Below are 24754 nucleotides of genomic sequence, written 5' to 3'. Positions count from 1 at the left end.
TTAGATTCATTGGCACATATAAGTGTGAGTTTTACTCATTCTCTAGCCTAATATACGCTTATGTTCATCATTTATGTTGACTGTAATGTTTAATGTATGTTTTTAAATGTGGACCCGAGGAGGAGTAACATAAGGACACAGCTAATGGGCATCCTATAATAAAGTAAACTAAAAGGTAGAACAGATACAAACCATTTCAGCCAAACTCCTCCTATGACATAAGTAGATGGTCTAATGTAAACCACCTTAGCCTACAGACTCATTCAGTTCCTGTTTTGCAGCACATGCTCTCTGACTGTGCAGTCGGAGGGTCTATTTTTGAAAAAGCACCAACACAGGAGGATGTGGTCTCTGTATTGTTTCCCTCCGTCGCTGCTGTGCCTCAGCTGTGGTTGATTTGGGATGATCTAGGACACTGATAACTGCAGCAGAGAGGTAAGACTCAGTCATGTACTTCTTAATTTGTAATCTTAGTTTTTATGCTTTAACACATCTATAGTATTTTCCATGCATCTGTATCATATGTCCAATGCTTGTGTCAGGTTGGCCAGAGGAGCCTTTGCATATATTTATTTTAACCATTTCATACAGGCCTTCTCCCTCTTAACTAGGAACAAGCCTCTGTTGCAAAACGTCCATCATATCTAACTGCAAAGTGTTATTTAAGCTCTGCAGATTTCCTGTTCCCCTTTTAAAAGCTGCAGAAGGCTGTTATCAGTGCGTTCTGAATAACAGATTAAAGTTTTTTTTGGCAAGTATTTTATAGAGTATTGAGTCTCAGTAGTAGTATATATATTTTTTCCATTATTGAAGGGTTGTGGGATACACATAATTAAGTTGGCTTTGTAGGGGGGCAGTGTCACCTCTTTTTCCCCTCTCTCTCTTTTATTGCAAAACAAGTACAATGACAAAATGCATATATACTGTACCAGAAGTTAAGTGGTAAATACATTATGAAAGAAAGAAAAATATATATATACTACTATTTTTATATATTTTCTGTAATATATAAATATATTAGAGAAAATGAATTCAGCAGTGCAGGCTGAATTAATTTATATATACAGTATGTCTTTAAGGCTATAGGGTTTAAGGAGTGCTGATTAACTTGTATGTATTGTTGTATTTCATCAACTTTAAACAGAGGTTTTCTGTTACTGAACTTACTTTTGTGAATGAGAAATTTTGCTAAAATAATGAAAAGATTTATGACATAATGATGTTTTGTTCTAAAATGCAGTCATCTTAAAAACCAAACAGCACATTATCCTCCCTCCATTTTGTGCAATTAAAGCCAACACCACGCAGCCAAGCTCAGTATTGTTGTGGCAGTAAAAGTCAGGTTTGCACGGCAGAGCTGGACAATATAGCTTTACAACATACAATGGAGTAACACCTGCTTCCTCTCTGCTGCACATACTGTAAGATATGCTTGTCTTCATGGTTTAATATTCTGTGCTAGTCATTTTACTGTTAGGTTGATGTGATTCCCAGCCACAGGTAACGTTAGGCCTACTTCTGCAGTTTCAAATTCAACAAATTTGAAGAAAAGAAAAGTCAGAATGGGGAAAAGTCAGCTGTAACTGCTGAACACCACATGTAACACACGACTAGTTAGCAAATGAGCAGAGAATAGCCTGCTCAAGTAAACAATTGATTGAAATAGCTAATGTTAGCTAAACAGAAATTGTTAGCTAAAAGTAAAGGATAAACAGTTGAAATTGTTAGCTTAACGTAATGGATAAACACTTAGCTTAAAGCTGCAGTGGGTAGAAAGCAAACATTTGAAGTAGAGTGCGACCTCTTCCTCAGTGCTACTACGCAACTACTTTTGATGGAAAGTAGCTAAAGCTTGCTTGAAATGTCGCTATGTCTATGTCTAATGCGCTAATTAGCTTTTTCATGACGCCATGACGTCAGTTTTTCACACTTGCTACTCTCCTACTCTGTGTCCACATATACAGTATTTTAATACAACAGAATTGCCAATAAAGCTGTTCTCTTTCACATATTTTTCTGTTTCTGTTGAACAAGTATGAAATAGTGAGTGAAATGTGGCCGCTCTAGACTAAATGTTAACCAGTAGAAACTTTCAAGTTGTTTCCAAGCTGCTGCCCTGGACTGCTAAAATCATGATTTTATAACCACAACATCATCTGACAAAATTTACCATTTGAATTGCAATATGCTGTGAGATTATAATGACATTTTTGCTCAATGCCGCCAAAATAAAAATTGCCTACCACAGCTTTAAAGTAATGGATAAACAGTTGAAATATTTAGCTTCAAGTAATGGATGATAAATGGGTGAAACGTAGCTTCTACAGCTTGTTGTACTTATGCATACATGACCAAACCAACCAAACAAACACTGACAAATTGTAGCAATATCCACTTTTATTTAGTTAAAAGGGATTCTGTCTAAAATCAATTTAAATGAACACATTTGGAGCATATGTTCAATATATTTTAGAGTTTATAGTTAAGACGCAGTTTCTCCCCCTGTCCCGTCCTAATATTACATACATGCTTCCCGGAAGGCCTTTTCCTGTTTTGACGTGCACAGGTGACCCCAGTTTTCCAGTCGTGTCACTACACACATTATTCAACACTGCAGTGACACATCTGCCACAGCTGGGCACAATTGCAGCTTCCGTATTCACATCGACATCCTGGAAGCCAAATATACTTAGGAGGAAAATGTTTTGTCTTATGGCAGTCTTATTCCAAATGTTTCTTGTTAAATTAATCACAATAGGCATTAAAACAGGCTCTGCCTTGGAGTAAAGGCTTTAATTACCCCTGTCAAATGTTATTGTTTCCAAAATTGTCCATTTCATCGAGTGGTCAGTGTGGTTTTACTTGTGTGTCATCATATGCGTTTGCAGCCTAACCCCAGGTGGCATGTGATTTCTAGTAAGCAAATTCCAAAAAATGTGTTTTGTTTGTAACTTGATCTGTTTCTTTTTTGTGCTTTAAATTTATTCTTTTACCTTTACTGACCTTCACAGTCTTTACTTTACTTAAAAAAAAAACAACTTTTAATAAAAAAATAAATTAAAAAAACCTCCATACTTGTCTTTCCTTGCCAATAAGACCAATAAGGGAAGTTGTCCTTTAGTAAGATTAATTTCCATCCCACTCTGAGTCATGTGAAATGTGGTGTCAGCAGCAGATTTTAAGAATGAAGTAGAGAAGTAGAAGTTGAGGCTGCTTTTTTCTTTCGACCAGCTCATCTCCGGTCTGCTCACACAGTCTGCGACTCACTGCTTTCAGTAGGAAGGGGCAGGCTGTATTTTCTGCCCTGACGTCTTTGCTGTGGACATGTGTGGTTGATTGTTTCTTGAGGGTAACTATGAAGAATATTAAGTGTTGGCTACAGCAGTAACAGGAAGTTTGGACTAGTGAAGAGACATAATACTTTGGTTTACTATAACACAATAATAGGGTGTAATTCTTGTTTTTATTTCGGGACTTCCTGTCGGTTTATCTCCTGTATCTTTCTGTGGATGTTGTGATGCCTCTGCAGAAGATGATGACAAAGATGGAGCAGAGCTCGTGCACTGAGGATCGGATCCAGCATGTCCTGGAGCGTTGCCTATGTGGCCTGGGCCTCGACATTCCTGACAAACAACTCTGGAACGGTAAGACCCAATCCCGTACCTGTCTTTAAAACTAACACAATACAAAACTAGAGCTGAAAATGTAACACAACTTGGGTCCTCAATTTACACCAGAAATAGACACGTGGAGATAGTTCAAAATGTTGAAAACAGTGTGTACATGTCATGGCTGCTGTTGTTCTTCACTGAAATATTAATCAATCGAATCATGAAGGCACTGAGTAGATTTTTAACCTGTTAAATCATCAAAACACACACACAGCGAACCAATCAGGAACACATTGTCCAACTTATAGAAACAAATGGGAAGTGAAAGTGGTGACACAGAATTTGGAGTGACAGACAGTGTGGAGGAGTATCATGTTGTGTAATGCTTTAGTTTAATTTTGAAAGACTTACTGAAATAAATGAGCTCAGACAACAAGGGACAAGGCAAAGTGTTTTTCTTTTTGCCTTTAGTTTGGCACCTTCCTGAACATCCGTTGTTAAAATGTATCTATAAAGCATGTTAAATGCCTACCATCTGAATGAAACCTAAAAGGAGAAATAAGTTGTGTGTTTCTGTCTGTCTGACCAGCCGGGCTGTGCATAAACCGCTGGTGTTTGGAGGAACTTGTGAAGAGAGATCCGCACAACTTCCTCATCCTTTTGCAGAAAATACTGAGGAAAACAAAGGAGGTCAAGCGCTAACACACAACAACATCATTTTCCAAAAGTGTTTGGTGTAATATGAGGAATGACAGCGTGTTTCAATTCAAGGTTTCACTATTTTTTTTGAACAGGTGCTAGAGCAGTGTCAGTATGAGCTGGTGGTGCCCCTCAGTCTCCTGTTCTCTTCAACCCTCCTAAAGGTGAGCGGGTCCAAATTATAATCAGGAGAGGAACAAGCACAGACTCCCAATTTGTTCTGTACACTCTATTTCACCTGGTTACTTGCTTTTTCTCAGTAGTGGTGAAAGAAGTATTCAGATCGTTTACTTAAGTAGAAGTACTAATACCACACAGTAAAAATACTCTGTTAGAAGTAAAAATCCTGCATTGAAAATGTTACTTAAGTGAAAGTATGTATTGTAAGTATCATCAGGAACATGTACTTAAATGTCCCATGGCCTGACAGTTTCACTTTATGAGGTTTTTTAACATTAATATGAGTTCCCCCAGCCTGCCTATGGTCCCCCAGTGGCTAGAAATGGTGATAGGTGTAAACCGAGCCCTGGGCATCCTGCTCTGCCTTTGAGAAAATGAAAGCTCAGATGGACCAATCAGGAATCTTCTCCTTATGAGGTCATAAGGAGCAAGGTTACCTCCCCTTTCTCTGCTTTGCCCACCCAGAGAATTTGGCCCGCCCATGAGAGAGAGAGAGAGTCATCATGGCTTTCAAACGAACAAAGTGGCAGTTGGTCAAGGCCACACCCCCACCCTCCACCTTGCCCCCCCCTCTCCTCCTCAATAGCTACAGACACAGAAATGGCACATCCTAAGGAAAGCTCATTGTGGGACTGGCTCTAGTGGCTGTAATTCTGCACCAAGGCTGAATTTCGGGAAAGAGACTTCAGATACAGTATTAGGGGACCACTAAGGTCTATATAAAAGAGACTTCAGATACAGTATTAGGGGACCACTAAGATCTATATAAAAGAGACTTCAGATACAGTATTAGAGGACCACTAAGGTCTATATAAAAGAGACTTCAGATACAGTATTAGGGGACCACTAAGATCTATATAAAAGAGACTTCAGATACAGTATTAGAGGACCACTAAGGCCTATATAAAAGAGACTTCAGATACAGTATTAGGGGACCACTAAGGCCTATATAAAAGAGACTTCAGATACAGTATTAGGGGACCACTAAGGCCTATATAAAAGAGACTTCAGATACAGTATTAGGGGACCACTAAGGTCTATATAAAAGAGACTTTAGATACAGTATTAGGGGACCACTAAGGTCTATATAAAAGAGACTTCAGATACAGTATTAGGGGACCACTAAGGTCTATATAAAAGAGACTTTAGATACAGTATTAGGGGACCACTAAGGTCTATATAAAAGCCTCCAAAGAGCACTATGTCATGGGACCTTTAAAGTATTTAAAAGTAAAAGTACTCAATGCAGAAAATCTAAAAAATTAAGTGTTTAATCGGCTAATCATTTCAGCTGTAGGCCTAAATATTGTTGGGTAATTTAATTTATAATAAAACATCGTATTTTGTAAACTTTGTGTTTTGTGTGCAAAAATCGTAATTTGTAAAGTAACTAAAGCTGTCAGATTGATGTATTGGAGAAAGAAGTACAATATTTATCTCTAAAAAAGGAACCGAAGTAGAAGTAGAAAGTGACATGAAAAGAAAAGCCTTACCTCAAATTTGTACTTAAGTACAGTAGTTGAGTAACTGTACTTAGTTACATCCCACCTCTGTTTCTCAGGCTCCTCATGTGGCTCCAGAAGTGCTCCAGGAAGCCCACCAGTTGTTCCATAGTTTCCTGGCCTGGCCGGAGCCGTGCAGCTCTGCCAGCAAACGCCTGCTGAATATCCTCCAGCAGGAGCTCCGAGCACCAGGTAGCACCTACGCTCGTACACCACGATGAAAATGTCACCTCACTGTTAGTCTCTATCTTCGACGTTCCACTTCCGGGATTGCTCCGGTGCCGCCGGATGTCCTTCTTTGCGGCCGGATGTCCGTCCCCTTCCTCTTTCTTTGTGTTGGTGTTCTAACCTCTGGTGGATTTGTGAGGACTATGGTTAACTGCTCCTCAGATCTCTGCAGGGTAAATCCAGACAGCTAGCTAGACTATCTGTCCAATCTGAGTTTTCTGTTGCACGACTAAAACAACTTTTGAACGTACACATGTTCCACCAAAACAAGTTCCTTCCCGAGGCTGTTTTGCAGCGGTATCGTGGCTCCTTCCGGCACTTGGCGCCGCAGGAGACTTCAATGACTTACACAGGAGCATTTAATGGAATCTCAATCCAGGAGAATTTAGGATCACACATTACAGTGTGGTTGCTATCCCAACTTCTGGAGTTCCTGAAGGTGTATTTTAACTCATGCTGGAGGCGTTAAGTTTAGCTGAACCTTTAAGGTAAACAAAGATATTATATCTACAAATATCTTGAAGTTCAAGTGCTCCTCTGCCTGGAAAGGTTATGAGGTTATGTTGGACACTGACCTGAATCAGACCTGGGGTACTCAACTTACATAGCAGGAGTTTGTAAACTGGAAATTCCCCCACAGGGGGTACTCATGGACGGATTATAAGACAATGGGACACCCAAATTCAAAGAATCTCTAAGAGTCTTTAAGTCATTTTGCGTTCTTTCGTAGTTGTTTTATATCTTTTGTGTGCTGGTTTTGCATCTAGTTTGTGCATCAGTTTGTGGTAATTTTTGGGTCTCGTTTATGATCTACAGTATTTGTAGAGGTTTTACGTTTCTATGTGTCGTTTTGTGTCTCTTTGTAGGCTTTTTGGGTCGTTTGTAGTCTTTTTGTGTCTCTTTGTGGTTGTTTTCCATCTTTTTATGTTGGTTATACATCTATACTCACGACACCCCCCTCTGTCGCTTTCACGTCACCTTTTGGTATCGCCTCGGCTCGCTTGGAACCTCGACTGAGGTGGTACTAAAAAAAGTACCTGTTAGCAGGTACCAGGTACTTTTTTTCGTAATGGAAAACCCAAAAAATGCCGTTAGATATACTAAACTAAACTGTCTATCTACTTTTGTTTCAGGTATTTCATTTCAAAGACTGGTTCGGACAGAGCACGGTATTTCCACTGAGATTAACTCCAGAACCATGTAAGTTCATTCAAATTCATTAATGTTGGCTATTAAAACAAGCTAAACATGGCTACTTTTCCACACATCTTAAACTCTTTATGGCACTTGTGTGTGTATGTGTGTGTGTGAGATCAGGACGGTGATGTTAGTGAGCCCAGATGAGGACGTCCCTCCAGAGGTCCAGTCTGTGGTGGAGCAGCTGAGCGGCACCGCGCCCTCCAGCAGAGACGTGGCCGTCCTCCTCATCGTGCACGGCTTCCAGGCAGCTCTGGGCACCGATCACGACCCGCAGGCGCTCCACACTGCCCTGCAGGTGACCCACCAAATGGGATTTGGATGCACAGTTTACTTTTTTTTTTAATTCTTTCCTAGGAGAGAGAAAAAAAATTCTCTCAGCTCCAATTCAGTGGCTGTTTCAGATGAGTTTTATTCACGGCACAGTGGAGACAGAAGTTCACGAGAAGCTGTAGGATTCTCTCTGACCCGAAGGAGTCTCTGACCAGGATTTTAGACAGTTTGGAGGAAAAGGATTTGTATTGACTCAATACCATCTGCTCCAACTAATCAAAAGTGCTTTGATTAGCTGAGGTGTGATTGTGAATCTCTGTCGGAATCAACCGACAGAGTTGAGACAAAAAGTCTCACTCAGTGACCAAAGTGAAATGCTTCCTCCTAAAACTAAGCTAGAGAAAAAGGCAGACAGACTCTTTTAGGTCAAATAGTTTCAGCACAGTCAAAATATACAGAACAGCAGAAATTGGATCGGTGAACAGGGAAGAGAAAAGAGCTGCGCGATATAAGGAAAATATGCGACATTGTTGAATATCGCGATGACGATATTACTTGAAGGAAAGAGCATATTAGGATGAGATGAGACTAAAACTTTTAGGTAATTAATTTTCCTAACACAAACCCTCCTTACGTTCGACCAGACAAAGCGTCCTGAGGAGCTGGAGCAGCTCAGCGAGGCTGTGAGCGACCGAATGGAGACAGCCGCCTCTACAGCCGGTCTCAGCGCAGCCAGACAAGGTCTACTACACAGCATGGAGAGGCTCAGAGAAAGCGTGGCCCTTCCTACTCCCGCTGATGGCTGCCTAGATACTGGTGAGACAGAAACACATGAACATTACATTCTCACTCCCATCGTGGGTTCTCTTTCTTCTGTGAGTGTGGGGGAAGGTAGGGGGGGTCTTGTCTGAGGTTTATTGAAAGTGTTCATTGAAAGCATTTGGATGAGATAATGTATGCTTATGATTTATGCATGTTTACTGTATGTTTGTTGTGTTACTGCGCAATGCGTCACCATTTTTTGTTCCACCGACTGCCCAAGACAAATTTCTCCTATATGAGACAGTAAAGGCTGATCTTATCTTATCTTATCGCGTCAAAAAGCGACGCTCGGTCTGGTGCCTTTGGTGTTTGTTATTGACGCAAAAAGTCTCCTTTGGCGTCATATTTGCACTTGGCACTCGGGAATATCTGGCCTCACTTTTTGACGCTCTGGGTCTGCACGTACGTTTAACTGACATGCGGCACAAGCTCAGGACAGTTAGGTTTTGGAAATGATGGCGGGTGGGGTTACAATATGTACGTTTCAGTGACACACGCAACAAGAACACAAGCCCTGGTCTCCTGGGTGAAAGTCCTGTGTTGTTTGACCCATCCACCCCCCCAATCGACCTCCTTATGCAGATTTTCGGTCTTTTTTACTACTCTCTACTGTCTTAATACTACGTCATCTAACAGCTCCACGGTCGTGGTGCTGCTCTGCCCGGTGCGTTCCATACGGACGCTGAAGAGTGATTTTTGCGTCTGTATCTGACGCCAAGAGTCAGTATTTTACGAGTAGGGAGTGAGAACGGGTTGGAACATAAACTGCCAACGACCAAGTGGCAGAGATGTATAGTAACAAAGTAAAACTACTTCACTACTGTACTTAAGTACTAAAAGGCTGTATCTGTACTCTCTGTCTCTCCCCTGTCTTTCACTAGTTGAAGCCTGAAAATATTGTAAACAAATTAATAACATAACTAATTACACTGGTGGGATTGTTGAGCTCTGGTTCAGACTGATACCTCCGGTTCAGGCCGGTCCTCATCCTCAACGTGTGCCTTTTTCAGTCGCGGAAAATACTTTTAAATACTCATCTGGATTGAAGCAGCAAACATTCAATGTAAAAGTAAAAAATGACATAACATCATTTATAATAAGTTTATTTGATTCACAGCTGCTACATATGGTGTTTTGACCTCGACAACCCAACAGCATTTTACCACAAACTTGCGACTAGTTAACTTTCTAAAGCAGGCGCAATTGTTTGTTTGCTAAGAGTCGGGTCGGTGATTGTGAATGTGTGATTGGGTAAAGATGTTCACGAGATAGATACCAACCTTTGGTGAGCTTGTGAATTTCGGCAGCCATCTTCTTTCCTTGATGGAGACAGATGCTGTGTACACGGTGGGCTAAATGGTGTTTTAAGCCTCCAACGTCGCCTTACAGGCAGCTTACCCTCATCTTAACCCTAACTATAATTATTGCCGCACTGCCTGAAAGACGACTTTAAAACACCAAACACCGCACTGTGGGAGGAGCTGTGTGTGCGTATGTGAGCGAGACACAAGTGACAGAGAGCGGAGAGCAGGGAAAGGAAATTCTTTTATTTTTTTATTTAACCTTTATTTAACCAGGAAAGTCCCATTGAGGTTAAAAACCTCTTTTTCAAGGGAGTCCTGGCCAAGAGGCAGCAAAAACACAATCAATTACAAGTATTTAAAAGTTATACAACACAAATAATTAGAAACATTTACAATTTGAACAGGTCATTTCAGGTTCTCTCAATCTGGACTTAAAAGCATTTAAGGAAATAAGTTCAGATAATTTCAAGTCTTTTTGCAAATAGTTCCATGCAGAAGGAGCAGAGTAGACAAAAGCCCTTTTTCCCAGTTCTGTACGGGCAAATGGAACAAAGAGCAGCAAGTGATCATTTGATCGCAATGAATAAGAACCAACATTTCTCCGTGTGATTAAACTACAGATGTACGCTGGCAACAGACCAAGCATGGCCTTATAGATAAAGATATGCCAGTGCCCTGATCTCCTGTTGGACAACGATGGCCATCCCACTCTGGAATATAATTCACAATGATGGGTCAAGTTTTTACAATTCATAATAAATCTCAGAGACGCATGATAAATTTAATTTAAAATGCAGAAGAACGTGTTTTAAATTGCGTTTAAAAAAAAAAGATTTACGAAATGCAATGTGCGGCGGCCGGTGTTGATAGTGAGGGGCACCGCCACACATTAGTCTATGTGTGGGGAAACACTGATTATTTTTTTCTCCTACTTCCACTTTTACTTCAGTATAATTTTTGATGACATAATACTTTTATTCCGATACATTTTTTTATGTGCTGCATCGTTACTCGTTACAATTATAAAAATGTTACGAATCATTCCAAACCCACATTATCAGTTCCAGAGCGGTAGATGGCTCTGTCACCAGGTTTGATGAAGCTGGCTTATCATTGAGCAAAATCAAGTGATCAAGTTGTCTTATGGACCTTCTTCACAGCAGACATGTTGACTTGTCATAGTAGGAAAAGCACAGCTGAAATGTATAACCTTAACGATGGCTCAGTTCCATCAAGTGTCCCAGTAAGCTATTTCAGTGAGTCAGCATGCACAATACCAGGACCTCTCCTAAGTGGAATGCAGCCATCAGTAATGGTTTAATACCAGGACCTCTCCTAAGTGGAATGCAGCCATCAGTAATGGTTTAATACCAGGACCTCTCCTAAGTGGAATGCAGCCATCATTAATGGTTTAATACCAGGACCTCTCCTAAGTGGAATGCAGCCATCATTAATGGTTTAATACCAGGACCTCTCCTAAGTGGAATGCAGCCATCATTAATGGTTTAATACCAGGACCTCTCCTAAGTGGAATGCAGCCATCAGTAATGGTTTAATACCAGGACCTCTCCTAAGTGGAATGCAGCCATCAGTAATGGTTTAATACCAGGACCTCTCCTAAGTGGAATGCAGCCATCAGTAATGGTTTAATACCAGGACCTCTCCTAAGTGGAATGCAGCCATCAGTAATGGTTTAATACCAGGACCTCTCCTAAGTGGAATGCAGCCATCAGTAATGGTTTAATACCAGGGTCTCTCCTAAGTGGAATGTAGCCATCAGTAATGGTTTAATACCAGGACCTCTCCTAAGTGGAATGCAGCCATCATTAATGAGTTTGAATACACCTGTGCTTTTCCTACTGTGACATGTCAACATGTCTGCCGTGAAAAAGGTCTATAAGAAGACCGCGCGTGCTCCCGTTCTGCCTTTCGCTCCGCTGCCTGCCTGCATTGAGAACACTTGAGCTTTGTTAGTTTGTGTCGAGATGGAAGAACCAGAAACACCACCTTCAACAACTTCAACTTGGAGCGATCGTGGCGGTGAGGGTGAGGAAAGAGACCACCCCCAGCCCTACTTAGAGTCCATGTTTTCATTTGTCGGAGTGAAAGACAATTCATAGAGAATGAAGTGCCTACACTGCCTCCCGAAATATTGCGAAATAATGTCCTTCAAAAATTCACTGGTGAATTTGAAGAAACGTATTACAGTAAGTTACAAATATAATACACAAATGGCACACCAGCTTGAGCTATCATTAAGCGCTAGCTAACTAGCTACCCGCGGTGCATGACATGCTGCGGTGTTGTACAGTACATTCCTGTCCTTGTACTGCTGCTACAGCCAAAGAAATTGTGAGTGTCCTTTATGCTAAACATTTGACATAATAAATATAATATAAACAATATATTCAAACTTTTGACTGCTTTCTTTAATAACTACATAACACAATACTTTTACTTTCAGTACTTGAGTAGTACATTTTAAAATAAACTACTTGCAATACTTAAGTACAAACATTTTTTGAATACTTTAGGACTTCCATTTAAATGTGGTGCTTAAAGAGCACTTCAACTTCTACACAAGACACTTTTTTGACAGAGCACTTTAACTTTTACTCAAGTCTGGGTCTCTAGTAATACATGTCTGCAAAGAGGAAATAGATAAATGTGTCCCGTGTGAAACAGAATAGATGTGAAATAGATAAATGTGTGAAGAGTTGCATTTAAACTTCTGTTCTGAGACAGTGTGAGGGCTGTGCAGTTATGATTATTTTGCACATTACGTTTTGCAAGTGAACTCTTATTTTGACTTGTGTTCTGAATGAAAAATGATCATAGTTAATAAAAATGCATCCCAGGATAGACATTGTATATGCATTTTAAGCTAGGGCTGTGCCATTAATCCAATTTTGAACGCGACTTTCGGCTCCAAACGATCACAAAAGCAATGTAATCGAGGAAAACTATTATTTCGCAATTAAACTCTTATTCTGTTTTTGTGTTCTGAATGACGCATTCACTTTGGCCCCTCCCGACAGCTAAACAGACATTTGAATAGATTTTTTTTATATATTTTATTTTAACATTCCAAAAAATGGAAAAGTATTAAGTGAAATTTCACAGTTCAAGGTGTTTTTTGACTGTTGATTTGCTTATCTGTTTCACTGTTTTTTAAAGTTCAATAAATGCAACATCTTTGTAAAAGTCAACGAGTAATTGTGTTAAATAATTGTGATTTCAATGTTGACCAAAGTAAGTGTGATTATGGTTTTTTGTTGTTGTAATCGAGCAGCATGTGTACATGGACAATGTGGTGTCGGCATCCAGAATTGCTTCCAAAGTGACACTGAAATTAGAAAAGAAGGAGATTGTTCTGAGACTGTATTGCTTCCTTAAATTGTGTGTGATCTCCTCTCTTTAGGGGCTGTGGAGACTTTCATGCTGCCCTTCCCCAAATGTCAAACGTGCTCTTGGGAAAACGACAACTTTGGTAATTAGTTCAGTTTAAACAACTCTCCAAACGCCTGCATTATTTACCAGAGATGTGTCTTTAACTCTAAAAAAAAAATATCTTCTTCACATTCATGCAGATGTTCTGAATGGCGTTCTAGAGTCCAACCTGGACTCCCCTCCAGACTGTTTCCTCAAAACAGAAGTGGAAGAGGACGATAACAACGACACCAGTGTGGATGAGGAAGACGAGTTGGAGGGGAACAAAGCGGACGACGGGCTTCAGAACCACCGCTTCTCCAGCGCATCCTCTTCCTCGAGGGACTCCGGCTACTCGCTCTTCTCCACCTGTTCCGCCGTCTCCACGCTGTCTGGCTCGTCGGGGGTGGAGAGCGACTTCAGCGAGGACGCAACACACGAGGACAAAGAGGACGGACAAGACAGCCAACCGAAGCTCAGGAAGAAACCCAAAAAGAAGTCCAGATCCATCTTAGGCGCCGAGCGCTTCTCGTCGCTTTTCAAGAGCCCCCGCAGCCCGAGCGTTTGCCGCCGGGCCCAGAGCATGGGCCACCATGGGGACTTTACCAAAGAATTTCACAGAACTGGCTCGCAGCTCAAGCACTCAACGACCGTGTCTAGACACGTTCATTCTCTGCATCCGTCCAACGCCACCCTGGATCCCCTCGCCCCCCGGAAGCACGTGTGCGTCCGCAGGAGGCCGATCCTGAGCTACCACGAAGGCGACGTGGCGGAGGTGCCCACCCTGCTCAAAGTGGTGGTGTTCGGAGGCGACAGAGAAGCCGGCAGGCTGGCCAGGGCGTACAACGACCTGCAGCAGAGAGAGAGCAGATTTCCCCGACTCACCAAGACGTGCAAACTGCAGTTTTACCTTGTTCCCACCAAAAGGAGAATTACAGGAAGCCAGGGAGGACACACACCAACTGAGGGGCCGATGGGAAGTTCAACCAAAGCTGCTGCCGCTGTGGTGAGAACATCTGTCTGTGTTGCATGTTTTCACCTCTATATGTCATACTGTAGATAAGTGTTACTCAAATGGGGGTATGCGTACCCCTAGGGTAGGGCTGGGCAATATATCAATATTATATCGTCACCGATATATGAAGCTAGATATTGTAGTGGAATGGCTTCGAATGACGACCAAAAACGCTTGTCTTTTACTGTGAACATTTACTGTTCAATATGTTGCAGTTTTACAAACAAGAAAGTGAACATCTTAAGCTTGACGGATATGTTTTGCATCTAGCGTCTCACGTTCATCTCAGTAAGCTAGCAAGAGTACACAACAGACGACTTCCGTGTAGGCTACTTCAAAATAAAAGCACTTCCTGTGACGGTTCGCAGTAAAACTAAATTACGATTAAACAAATAAGGTTGTGTACCTTTTCACATATCAGCTGTAAATTAAGTACTGTAAATAATGTAAATAGTGAGTTTCCTTTAGACTGTTTGAAACTAAACAACATGAATTTTGTATTCAAGTGCTTTAAACAAACAGATTGTCTTACATTTTGGATATCGTGATATGACACGTGTGTTGTCTTTTCCTGGTTTTAAAGCCTGCATTACAGTAAAGTGATGTCATTGTCTGAACTTAACAGACTTACCGTGCGTTCATGGACATCGGAAAAAGGTTTTTCCGAGTGAAAACGTCACCATTCATGTAACTTCCTGTGGGAATCAGAGGTGGGAAACTCGGGCTGGATTTTGCTAACAGAGTTTCCCAGTTGGTGACGTGTTGTTGACAACTGACGTTTGATGTAGACGACTTTGGTTCACTGAACATATTTCAATGACAATAAACTGTTTATTGTGGACAAATGCCTCTGCCAAGAAACATACACAGACATAATAGGTTTAAAATTATTCATAAATAGGCCTATGTATAAAAAAACACCACATTATCCGTGTCTTTTCCCGTTCGTTGTCCTGCAGATAACACAAACACACACCTGGCGATGTGCTGTTTGGATGCATAACAAAACAGCAGCAAATCTTTTGTTATTGTGGCCTCCATGTTTTCACCCACCTGATGCTCTAGGCAACGGCCAACCGTTGGTGGCAGTCATGCAAAAAGTTGTTATGCCAAACACCAATATAACAGAAGAAGAAGAACGCGCATCCCGACCATGTGAACGCTGCCAGTCGGAAAAACAACGTAACCAGGGGGGCGGTGCCTGTTATTCCGAGGTGGCATGAACTCAGCAATAGCCTATGGACCTTTTTCACAGCAGACATGTTGACTTGTCATAGTAGGAAAAGCACAGCTGAAATTGATAACCTTAACGATGGCTCAGTTCCATCAAGTGTCCCAGTAAGATATTTCAGTGAGTCAGCATGCACAACACCAGGACATCTCCTAAGTGGAATGTAGCCATCAGTAATGGTTTAATACCAGGACCTCTCCTAAGTGGAATGCAGCCATCAGTAATGGTTTAATACCAGGACCTCTCCTAAGTGGAATGCAGCCATCAGTAATGGTTTAATACCAGGACCTCTCCTAAGTGGAATGTAGCCATCATTAATGGTTTAATACCAGGGTCTCTCCTAAGTGGAATGCAGCCATCAGTAATGGTTTAATACCAGGGTCTCCTACGATTGGAATGTAGCCATCAGTAATGGTTTAATACCAGGGCCTCTCCTAAGTGGAATGCAGCCATCATTAATGGTTTAATACCAGGGTCTCTCCTAAGTGGAATGCAGCCATCAGTAATGGTTTAATACCAGGGCCTCTCCTAAGTGGAATGCAGCCATCAGTAATGGTTTAATACCAGGACCTCTCCTAAGTGGAATGCAGCCATCATTAATGGTTTTGAATACACCTGTGCTTTTCCTACTATGACATGTCAACATGTCTGCCGTGAAAAAGGTCTATTAGCTGTTCTATTATTTGCCTTTACCGACTTAGCCATCTTTTAATTTTGGAGTCAGAGTCTGCACAGTAGTGATTGGTCGGTGGAGCCGCAGTATTGAAGTGCCGCCCATAGTCAATCATGACGTTGGTGAAATGTTATTTATGTATATTAGTTTGGATTATTGAGGAATGATCACCTTTTATTCTTTCATTGTGATAGGAGTCTAATGGCGGCATACTGGAGGACAGCTCCAATGATATCGCCCAGATGTTGGGCATGGTCGACCCCTGGTATGAGCGGAATGTCCTCAGCCTGCTCAGCCTGTCCTCGGACGTCCTTTGTCAGGTACCTTCCATACTGCCCCCTTTCTCAGGTCCATGTCTTCCAGCACCTAATGGACTCTCAGCGACAAAAAGAGTTTCTACATTTAGCAATGATGTAATCTATATCGATAACGTTTCTGGGATTGTTCAGCTGACGGCAGCAGGGGCGTAGCACCAGACCCTGGGCCCTGCATAGGCAGTCCTGATGGGCCCCCATGTTCCTCAACACCGCGACCCCCCCAGAAAAAGGAAAATAATAATCAGGCCTCTGTACACATGAATCTGTAGGCCTAGATGTTTATAGGGTAATAACTATTAACTAAGTAATCTAAGTAATGCTTAGAGTAGCCTGATAACACACATTTCAAACCTCCTTTCTCAACATCCTCTAGCCTACTTTACTGTGGTTACTACTACATTTTGTTTGTTTTCTCTGTACCTTTACTTGCCAGCCTGCGTACTATGGTGTCTCTCTGATCATCTGTTAATTTATCTGGCCATAGTCCTGGATCCTCTGGCAAAAACTGGTCTGCACTGCTCTGCCTACTTTCCAGTTCCTCATCTCTTATTTCCACACTGTGCTCAGAACAACACTCATGCTCCCTGCTGTCTTCACTCCCATCATCCTCAATCAGATGTTCTCTGTCATCTTTCTCTATGAAGGATACATCTGATATTAACCTCTTATCCTAATTGTAACCTAATATAATAAAACACACTAAGATGTTAGTGTTACTTAACACCTTTCAGTCAAAATGGCTAAACATGGTTTGCTTTAATTTTGATATAAGCTTCCCTTGTTTCAAATCCAAAAAGGAGGCTGAGGGGTCTGTTGCTCCCTGCTGTGACAGTTTCTGAAACTGAGGGCCATGTGTTCCACAATGTTAACATCTGTTTCTACTAAATCTGACATAACTATAATGTTGACATGATATGCATCTACCGATGAGCTACCAAGCTACCTATGACACTGATTAGCCTATTATTGCTAATGATAGACATTATAGCCTATTCATTTAAAATGAAACATGTTTTAAATTAGGCTATTACAATGGTGTGTTATATGCAAACAGCATTGCTAGTGTAGTTTATTTATTTAGCCTTTACCTCAGATTACATGTATAACCAAATAATCATTTGAAAGTGTATGTTCTGCTCTTTATATAGGTTGTCTCAGTCCGTTTTTAGCACTAACAGTCACGGAGATATTCAAGCAGTTTAGCACCATGGATTTGGTTTTCTAGTTTGTGCTCACCTCTCTTTGAAAAGAAGTCAGTTACCAATTGTTTACCCTCATTTTGTTTTCTCTCCTTCTCCTGTCTTTCCTTTCTTTTATGATTTGGCTTTCTTTGAGAAAGACATTTCTACAGCAGAAGTTTGCGCTCCACCAGACGCTCAACTGAACTAATGTAAACAAAATGCGTGCAGATGGACTAAACCATTTGGCACATTAGCAAAGTGAGACCGTAGTCTTTTTTTGTATACAAAATGTAGTCAGTCAGTCAACCAAGTTATTCAGCCAATACACTGACTTTACATTTCATCTGACATGCATTATGAAATTTAATTAGGAAATGAAAATATCCAGGTGAAATAAAATATATTACAGACTTTTCAAGGGCCCTCTCTCCCCTTGGGCCCTGGTAATCAGTATCGGTTTTATCCACCAAAACAAGAGTCCCGAGACTATTTTGCAGAGGCACCGTTGCTCCGTCAGGCGCTTGACACTGCCCAAAAGATTGTGATTGGTTTAGCAATAACGTAACAGAAAACTGCTCACGTCATTTAAATGTCTTAGGGACTTAGGGAAATTATTAATAGGGGCAGAGGAGCTAGAGAAGAGGAGGGTTCTGTATGTCATGGAGAATAGAGACACTAAAGTTATTCTATGAAAAAGCCTTTTCTTCATTTAACTAAAATCTACCCCAACAGAAAGGTGATATTTTGCCTTTTTCAGAGATGAAAATGCTGGTTCTGTACACCTCACACCAGGTGTTGGTTTGGTAAAAGCTGTGTTATGATGCAACTGTATGCATATTATTCCCTCATTACAATTTGTATTGTCTGAAATCTGTGTGTGTGTTCTCTATAAACCAGACCGCGTGTAAGGAAGGTGATGAGTCAGAGAGCAGTGGCAGCGTGGAGCGACTCCCCCTGTTGGCCGACATGGTGCTTTATTACTGCCGACATGCAGACCAGCCGGTTCTGGTGCAGCTCTACCAGGCCGAGGTGAGAGGAGCAACACACACACACACACACACGCACGCACGCACGCACGTACACACACACACACACACACACACACACAGTGTGTAAATACCTGATTCATTTTTTGATTTTTTTGGTTTCTTCCTCCACACAGCTGACCCTAGCTGGAGGAGAGAGGAGAAGGGAAGTGTTTATTCACTCTATGGAGCTCGGACACACTGCTGGAACCAGAGCTGTTAAAGCCATGGGTGAGTAGTCTGGATCAACAGAAGTACATTTCCAGGATAAAGCCTCACATGCAGGATGTCTGCTCTCTGTGTGTTGCCGTTCTCTAAGGGCCCTGACACACCGAGTCGATAATCGGCCGTCTGGCGAGGTCGGTAACTCGAGTCTGTTCGGTGTGTTCCGTGCCGTCGTCCGTCAGGGGAGCCGTCTGCGTTCATTTTGGCCAACCTGACTTGCTGGGTCGGAGGGCGGGCAGTCGGACTCAATGACCAATCTGATTGGTGGAGAGCTAACCCGGAAATGACGAGCGGGATGAGCCTGACTAAGCCTCTCAAAATCTGACGAAAATCTTTTAAACTGACCTTTGTTGATCTGAAATGACCGACCGATCAGTCCGACTGGCTTTTCTGCCGACGGTCGGCCGTTGAGTTGGTGTGTCAGGTCCCTTTGCTTCGGGAAACAATAAAAACCTTCGAGCTAGCGAGCTACAAGCTGAAAATGGCAAGTTTTGAAGAAAATTTTAATCGTGCAAAAAGGCAGGTCTGCTTGGTTCTTTTGGGGAATGATTGTAAAGATTTTACAAAGAATATGTTTAGGTCATTTCCTCTCTAACTGGGAGGTTTTGGGACTGATTGGTGGGATTGCTGTGGACGAAGTCCACACGGAGATACACCGGTAAGAGCCAATGAGGTTTAACCATGTATCAGCTCATTTAAATAGCTCACGGTACTGTATTGTGTCAACAGTTGACTTCATTTAATACTGGATGTGGTGTTTTCATTTTGTAAAATGGTGCTGCGGCTCCTTTTAAGAGAGCTGTGTGTGTGTGTGTGTGTGTGTGTGTGTGTGTGTGTGTGTGTGTGTGTGTGTGTGTGTGTGTGTGTGTGTGTGTGTGGAAAGTGGGCAGAAGAGAGATAGAGAAAGAGGAAGCAGAGCAGAGTTGGTGGAATAAGTTTAAGGTTTGTACACAGTGTGTGCGGTGTCTGAAATAAAGCCCAGACTGAAAGCCAAGTTCATTCATTGCTCCCCAGAAACGGGATTTTAACCCCGACGTTATTCATTTTATAACGTCGGCCCTGGAGGTAACCAGTCTCCCCTGGTTTTCTGACCACAGTCGGAAGCGAAGCGATCAGGAAAGGTTAACACATTTAACATTTTAACAGCTTATTAACGTGCGCTTGTTCCCCCGTGTGCGCTGATGCGCTCATCTGTTGACATTTCCGAATGCCTTCCTACAGTTGCTTAATAAAAAAGGGCTTTCCACACAAAAACGTAAGCCTACATGTGTCATTAGTATGAGAAAATTTTTTAATTGTAACTGTGTCGGGCTCGGACACAAATTTCTTAATGCCTGTCGGGCTCGGGCAGGTTCGGTCACGGTTCTGTCGGACGCGGGCCGGGCTCGGACAGAAAAATTCGTCCCGATCCGGACTCTAGTCCTTACCTAGGTACTGTCAGGGCACACCCTCACACTCTGCTTCTGACTGGCTAGTAGTCCTTACCTAGCTACTGTCAGGACACGCCCTCATACTCTGCTTCTGACTGGCTAGTATTTACCTACTATCTATCGCTCTGACTGGCTAGTGTTACTAGTATATACTCTCTTCTGACTGGCTAGTAGTCCTTACCTAGCTACTGTCAGGACACACCCTCATACTCTTCTTCTGACTGGCTAGTAGTCCTTACGTAGGTAGTGTCAGGGCACGCTCTCATACTCTGCTTCTGACTGGCTAGTAGTCCTTACCTAGGTACTGCACATGTGCGACTCCCAACAAAGATGGAACAGAAGTGAGATGTCTCACGCTGTAGCTAAAACAAAGAGCTCAACACACTGGGTGAAAAGAGGAGCAATATGGTGTTTTTTTGAAAATGAAACCATGTAAACCTATTCTGATATAACCTCTAAATACAATTATGAACCTGAAAATGAGCATATGAGCACTTTAAAGAAGTGCAAACAACCCGGAGCGTATCTGTGGTTTAGCCAGACGTTACTGCACAGCACTATGGAGATAGAGCTGGCAATATGAGACTACACATTGAGAGACACCCAGACAGCCACAACAGCATATAAACAAACACACACACTTACAGTCTAAAGTGTCTTTTTATAGGTGCTGCCAGCAAAAGGTTTGGAATTGATGAAGAGCGGGAGGCTGTCCCTTTATCATTAAGGGTTGCCTACAACAAGGTATTCTTCCTGCTTTGACACTCAAAGATTTCCTGCAAAAACAAACCACAACACATATTCACAGTTCACAGACGGAGCTATTTTTACATCGGCCTCGTCTTTCCGATTACAGGTGGCTGTTAGCGGGAGGAGCCAGTGGAAGCAGACAGAGATGGTTTGCACATCGATAAATCTTTACAAAGCCTGCAGGAAACCTGAGCAGCTAGGTATGTGACGGTGATATAGCCCAGTCTTTTGATCACGCGGCAGCAATTATTATTGTTGAGTTTCTGTTGTCTGCTTTTTGATGTCTAACCAAAACCAAATCTTGTCCGTCCAGATTCAAGAATAGAAAGCCTGCAGCTGGCAATGACAGAAGTCCTGAAGAGGCAGTGCTCCAAGTCTAAAAAGGGCTACAATCAGGTAAAAGCAGAATCATCCGAATCGTGTATTTGTCAGTTGTAAAACATTGTAAAACAATGTCACAACGAAATTAAAGTGCTTCTCCTTCTGGTGCCTAGAGGTATACATTTATACGCACACATAATGGGACAGGTGATTCTAAATGTAAACACTTCAGGCACCCCTTCCTCTTAAAAACACTCCCTCCTCACACTTCCTCTCCCTCCACATGTTCTGTGGCAGCACATCTCCGTCTCAGAGGTGAAGGTGGACAAGGTGCAGGTGAACGGCGGAGACGATGGGACAACTTTTGCCGTGTGTCTGGATCAGGATGAGAAGAAGTTCATCCAAAGTGTCACCAGGTACAAGAGCATCATTAGCCATGAGAGTGGTATCCATCTTCTCATCCTAGGCTACATGCTACCGCTGCGCTTTCATTTTGAAGCAGCGTTTTGAGACACCAACGACCTCCATCCACACATGAATTTTAGCTCCAGTAGCAGAACTAATCTCCGTCCACATGAACATGTCTGACAACCAGCGGTGGAATGTAACTAAGTACATTTACTCAAGTACTGTACTTTAGTCCAAATGTTGAGGAAATTGTACTTTGCTTGAGTCTTTTCTTTTCATGCCACTTTCTACTTCTACTCTGCCTACTTCTGCTACATTTCAGAGAGAAATATTGTACTTTTTACTCCACTACATTCATCTGTTACAGCTTTAGTTACTAGTTACTCTACACATTAAGATTTCTGCACACAAAACACATGTAGTTTATAAAATACAATGTTTTATTCTAAAGTAAACTAGCCAACAATATAACGACCTACAAGTCCAGCTGAGATGATGAGACCATTAAACACACAACTGGTTGGATCCAGGAGGATTTTTCTGCATTGAGTGCTTTTACTTTGAATACTTTGAGTACATTTTCCTGATGATACTTACATACGTTTACTTGAGTAACATTTTCAATGGAGGACTTTTACTAGTAGTATTTTTACATTGTGGTATTAATGGATCTGAATACTTCTTCCACCACTGCTGACAACACATATCACATGAGCATTCACACACACTGGGCGTGTTAGTGTCGGTGTAAACAGAAGGCAGATTGTCTGATGTTACTCTGTGGTTGAAAATCATGGATGTGTAAGTTGAAAATCCAGAAAATACTTTGGAGAAAGAACAACGGTGAAAAGTAAGAGCAGGGATTTATCAGCTTGGAGTGAGGACGAGGTGGAACTGTTACTGAAAGGTCTGTAAGCTACCTAACTGATAAGCCGTTTGTGCCCGTCCAGACTACAAAGCAACCCTGGAGTTTTCAAACCAAAACATGGGGCAGCAGAGTTTCCAAATGTCTCTGTATTAGGGGCTCGGAAACGCCAGAGTAGTGTGGACGCGAGGCGTAAACCTAGCAAAAGACATTTGCTTTTAAACCAAAACTTAGGAGTGTAGATATAACCTGAACCTGAGATGAAAATGTAGCATTTGTTTGGATTGTGGATTTTGCATCGTGTTTTACTTCTGTCCTCTCTCCCTCATTGTCCTGAATATATAATGTTAGTCAGAAATCTGTGCATACGTTTGTCAGGCCCAGGTGCAGTGATGCTGTATCTTGTGTGTCCGCAGGTGTGATGTGTCTCTGTGCTGTAAACCAGGAAGCGGTTCAGACTGGAGGTCCTACAAGCCATCGCCTGGCCAAGTCCAGCCTCTGCACCCGTCCTACTGCTCTCTGCTCTGCCTGCCCATCACCTCCTTCACCGCCTCATTTCCCTGACACACTTTTTCCAGCCTGGTCGCACAGAATTCCGTGAAATGATCACGAATCGTTAACAGCGCATTACGTGGTGGTGGCACGGAACGTGTGAAAACTCTGTGTGGCTAAAACAATGCCAATGTGAAGTCAATGAGAAGATGACGTAGCGTTAAGAGCAACTACGGTAGGGGGGGACTATGTAAGACCGAAATTCCGCTTAAGGAGGTTGGTTGAGGTGATGGATCGGTCAATATTCTTCCGTGGGCCCATCACGTAATGTTTTTCGATTCCGTGAAACTACCACAGATTTTGAGTTAAGGGGCCGTGTTCATTTCACCGAATTCTGTGAGATCAGGTTGACTTTTTCACCACTCTGAACGAATCCACTGGATGTTTAAACCCAATCAACACGGGATGCAGAGTACAGATATTGAAAAGGTTGTGAAAAAGGAAGGAGAGAACAGTAAACAGTAATGGTGCGTGTCCACTGGCAAGCGCCATTTCCACGTTTTCCATTCATTGTCTACGAAAGCAGTCGGGCAATGCATTCTGGTAGCGTCGCTGTAAAAGTATTGAGTTTCGAGTTGTCCGCTTAAAGTTTAATCCATCAGTGGTGGAAGAAGGATTCAGATTCTGTACTTAAAGTACTAATACCACACTGTAAAAATTCTCTGTTACAAGTAAAAGTCCTGCATTGAAAATGTTAGTATCATCAGGGAAATGTACTTAATGTATAAAAAGTAGAAGTAGTCAATGCAGAAAAATCCTCCTATTTTAGAAACTGGAAATGATCCAACCAGTTGTGTGTTTAATGGTCTAATCTTTGCAGCTGGACTTGTAGGCCGTTATATTGTTGGATAGTTTAATTTATAATAAAACATATTTGTTGAAAATGTCTTTATTTGGAGTAACCCCTTGAGATGCAGCATCTCGTTTTCGAGGGGGTCCTTAACGATAAATACATATACAGTACAATCATAATTAGACACAACAGTTAACAAAACAAAAAAACACAAAAAAAATAAAAATCATAACCAGTCAGTCATAATCAAGTTTGGGGCAGAGCAACTGGATATTAATAGTAATATTAGAAGAGGTGTTGTAGAGGATTATGGACAGGTACAGCTGGTACTGTAGTAGGAAAACAGGGCAATTTTAAAGGAGTGGAGAGATCGAATGGATCGAATGTTTACAGGTAGCTTATTCCAATCTGAGGAGGCTTAAAGTGTCCATATTATGAAAAAAATCACTTTCTCTGGGATTTGGGGTGTTATTTTGTGTCTCTGGTGCTTCCACACACATATAAACTTGGAAAAAAAACATGCTGTTTTGAGTGAGATACGGTTTCTGAATATAACCTGCCTTCAGTCTCCGGGTGAGCTGTTCAAAATCTGCACGGCTTTCTACGTCACTAGCCAAAACGAGGGTAGCTTGCTAGCTCGTTCTCAATGGCAAAACACTGCTACAACACACACAAGTCCACCGTAATCTACAAAAGAACTACTTCCATGTCCCTGTTCTGCAG

The 24754-nt window shown here is 41.9% G+C and overlaps 1 protein-coding gene across 4 annotated transcripts; it reads left to right on the top strand.

Moving 5' to 3' along the window:
- The first annotated feature begins 297 nt into the window (after positions 1–297).
- LOC120575475 (phosphoinositide 3-kinase regulatory subunit 5-like) lies at positions 298–24079 on the top strand. Of its 4 annotated transcripts, XM_039826287.1 has the most exons (19): positions 1192–1421; positions 3232–3349; positions 3530–3644; positions 4201–4301; positions 4406–4474; positions 6052–6184; positions 7354–7420; positions 7538–7715; positions 8335–8506; positions 13238–13306; positions 13407–14251; positions 16359–16484; positions 18560–18691; positions 18825–18918; positions 21010–21086; positions 21199–21292; positions 21406–21488; positions 21711–21829; positions 23103–24079. In XM_039826287.1, exons 3-19 carry the CDS (start codon positions 3533–3535, stop codon positions 23248–23250), a joined length of 2619 nt encoding a protein of 872 aa, XP_039682221.1. In that variant the 5' UTR covers positions 1192–1421; positions 3232–3349; positions 3530–3532; the 3' UTR covers positions 23251–24079. The 4 variants fall into 4 exon arrangements, with proteins under 4 accessions (XP_039682222.1, XP_039682221.1, XP_039682220.1 ...); XM_039826288.1 differs by lacking the exons at positions 1192–1421; positions 3232–3349 and adding an exon at positions 298–435; XM_039826286.1 differs by lacking the exon at positions 1192–1421 and having other exon boundaries at positions 3226–3349.
- Positions 24080–24754: the final 675 nt, after the last annotated feature.

This window comes from Perca fluviatilis, chromosome 15 (genome assembly GCF_010015445.1).
Source record: "Perca fluviatilis chromosome 15, GENO_Pfluv_1.0, whole genome shotgun sequence".
In the NCBI taxonomy this organism is placed as follows: domain Eukaryota; kingdom Metazoa; phylum Chordata; class Actinopteri; order Perciformes; family Percidae; genus Perca; species Perca fluviatilis.
This window is presented reverse-complemented; position numbering and strand designations above follow the sequence as displayed.

Coding starts and splice junctions, on each gene's coding strand:
- LOC120575475 (XM_039826285.1), top strand. CDS start 3,518: ATGCCTCTGCAGAAGATGATGACAAAGATGGAGCAGAGCTCGTGCACT. Junction 6,185..7,353: donor GCAGGAGCTCCGAGCACCAG/GTAGCACCTACG, acceptor CTTTTGTTTCAG/GTATTTCATTTCAAAGACTG. Junction 14,252..16,358: donor CCAAAGCTGCTGCCGCTGTG/GTGAGAACATCT, acceptor TCATTGTGATAG/GAGTCTAATGGCGGCATACT.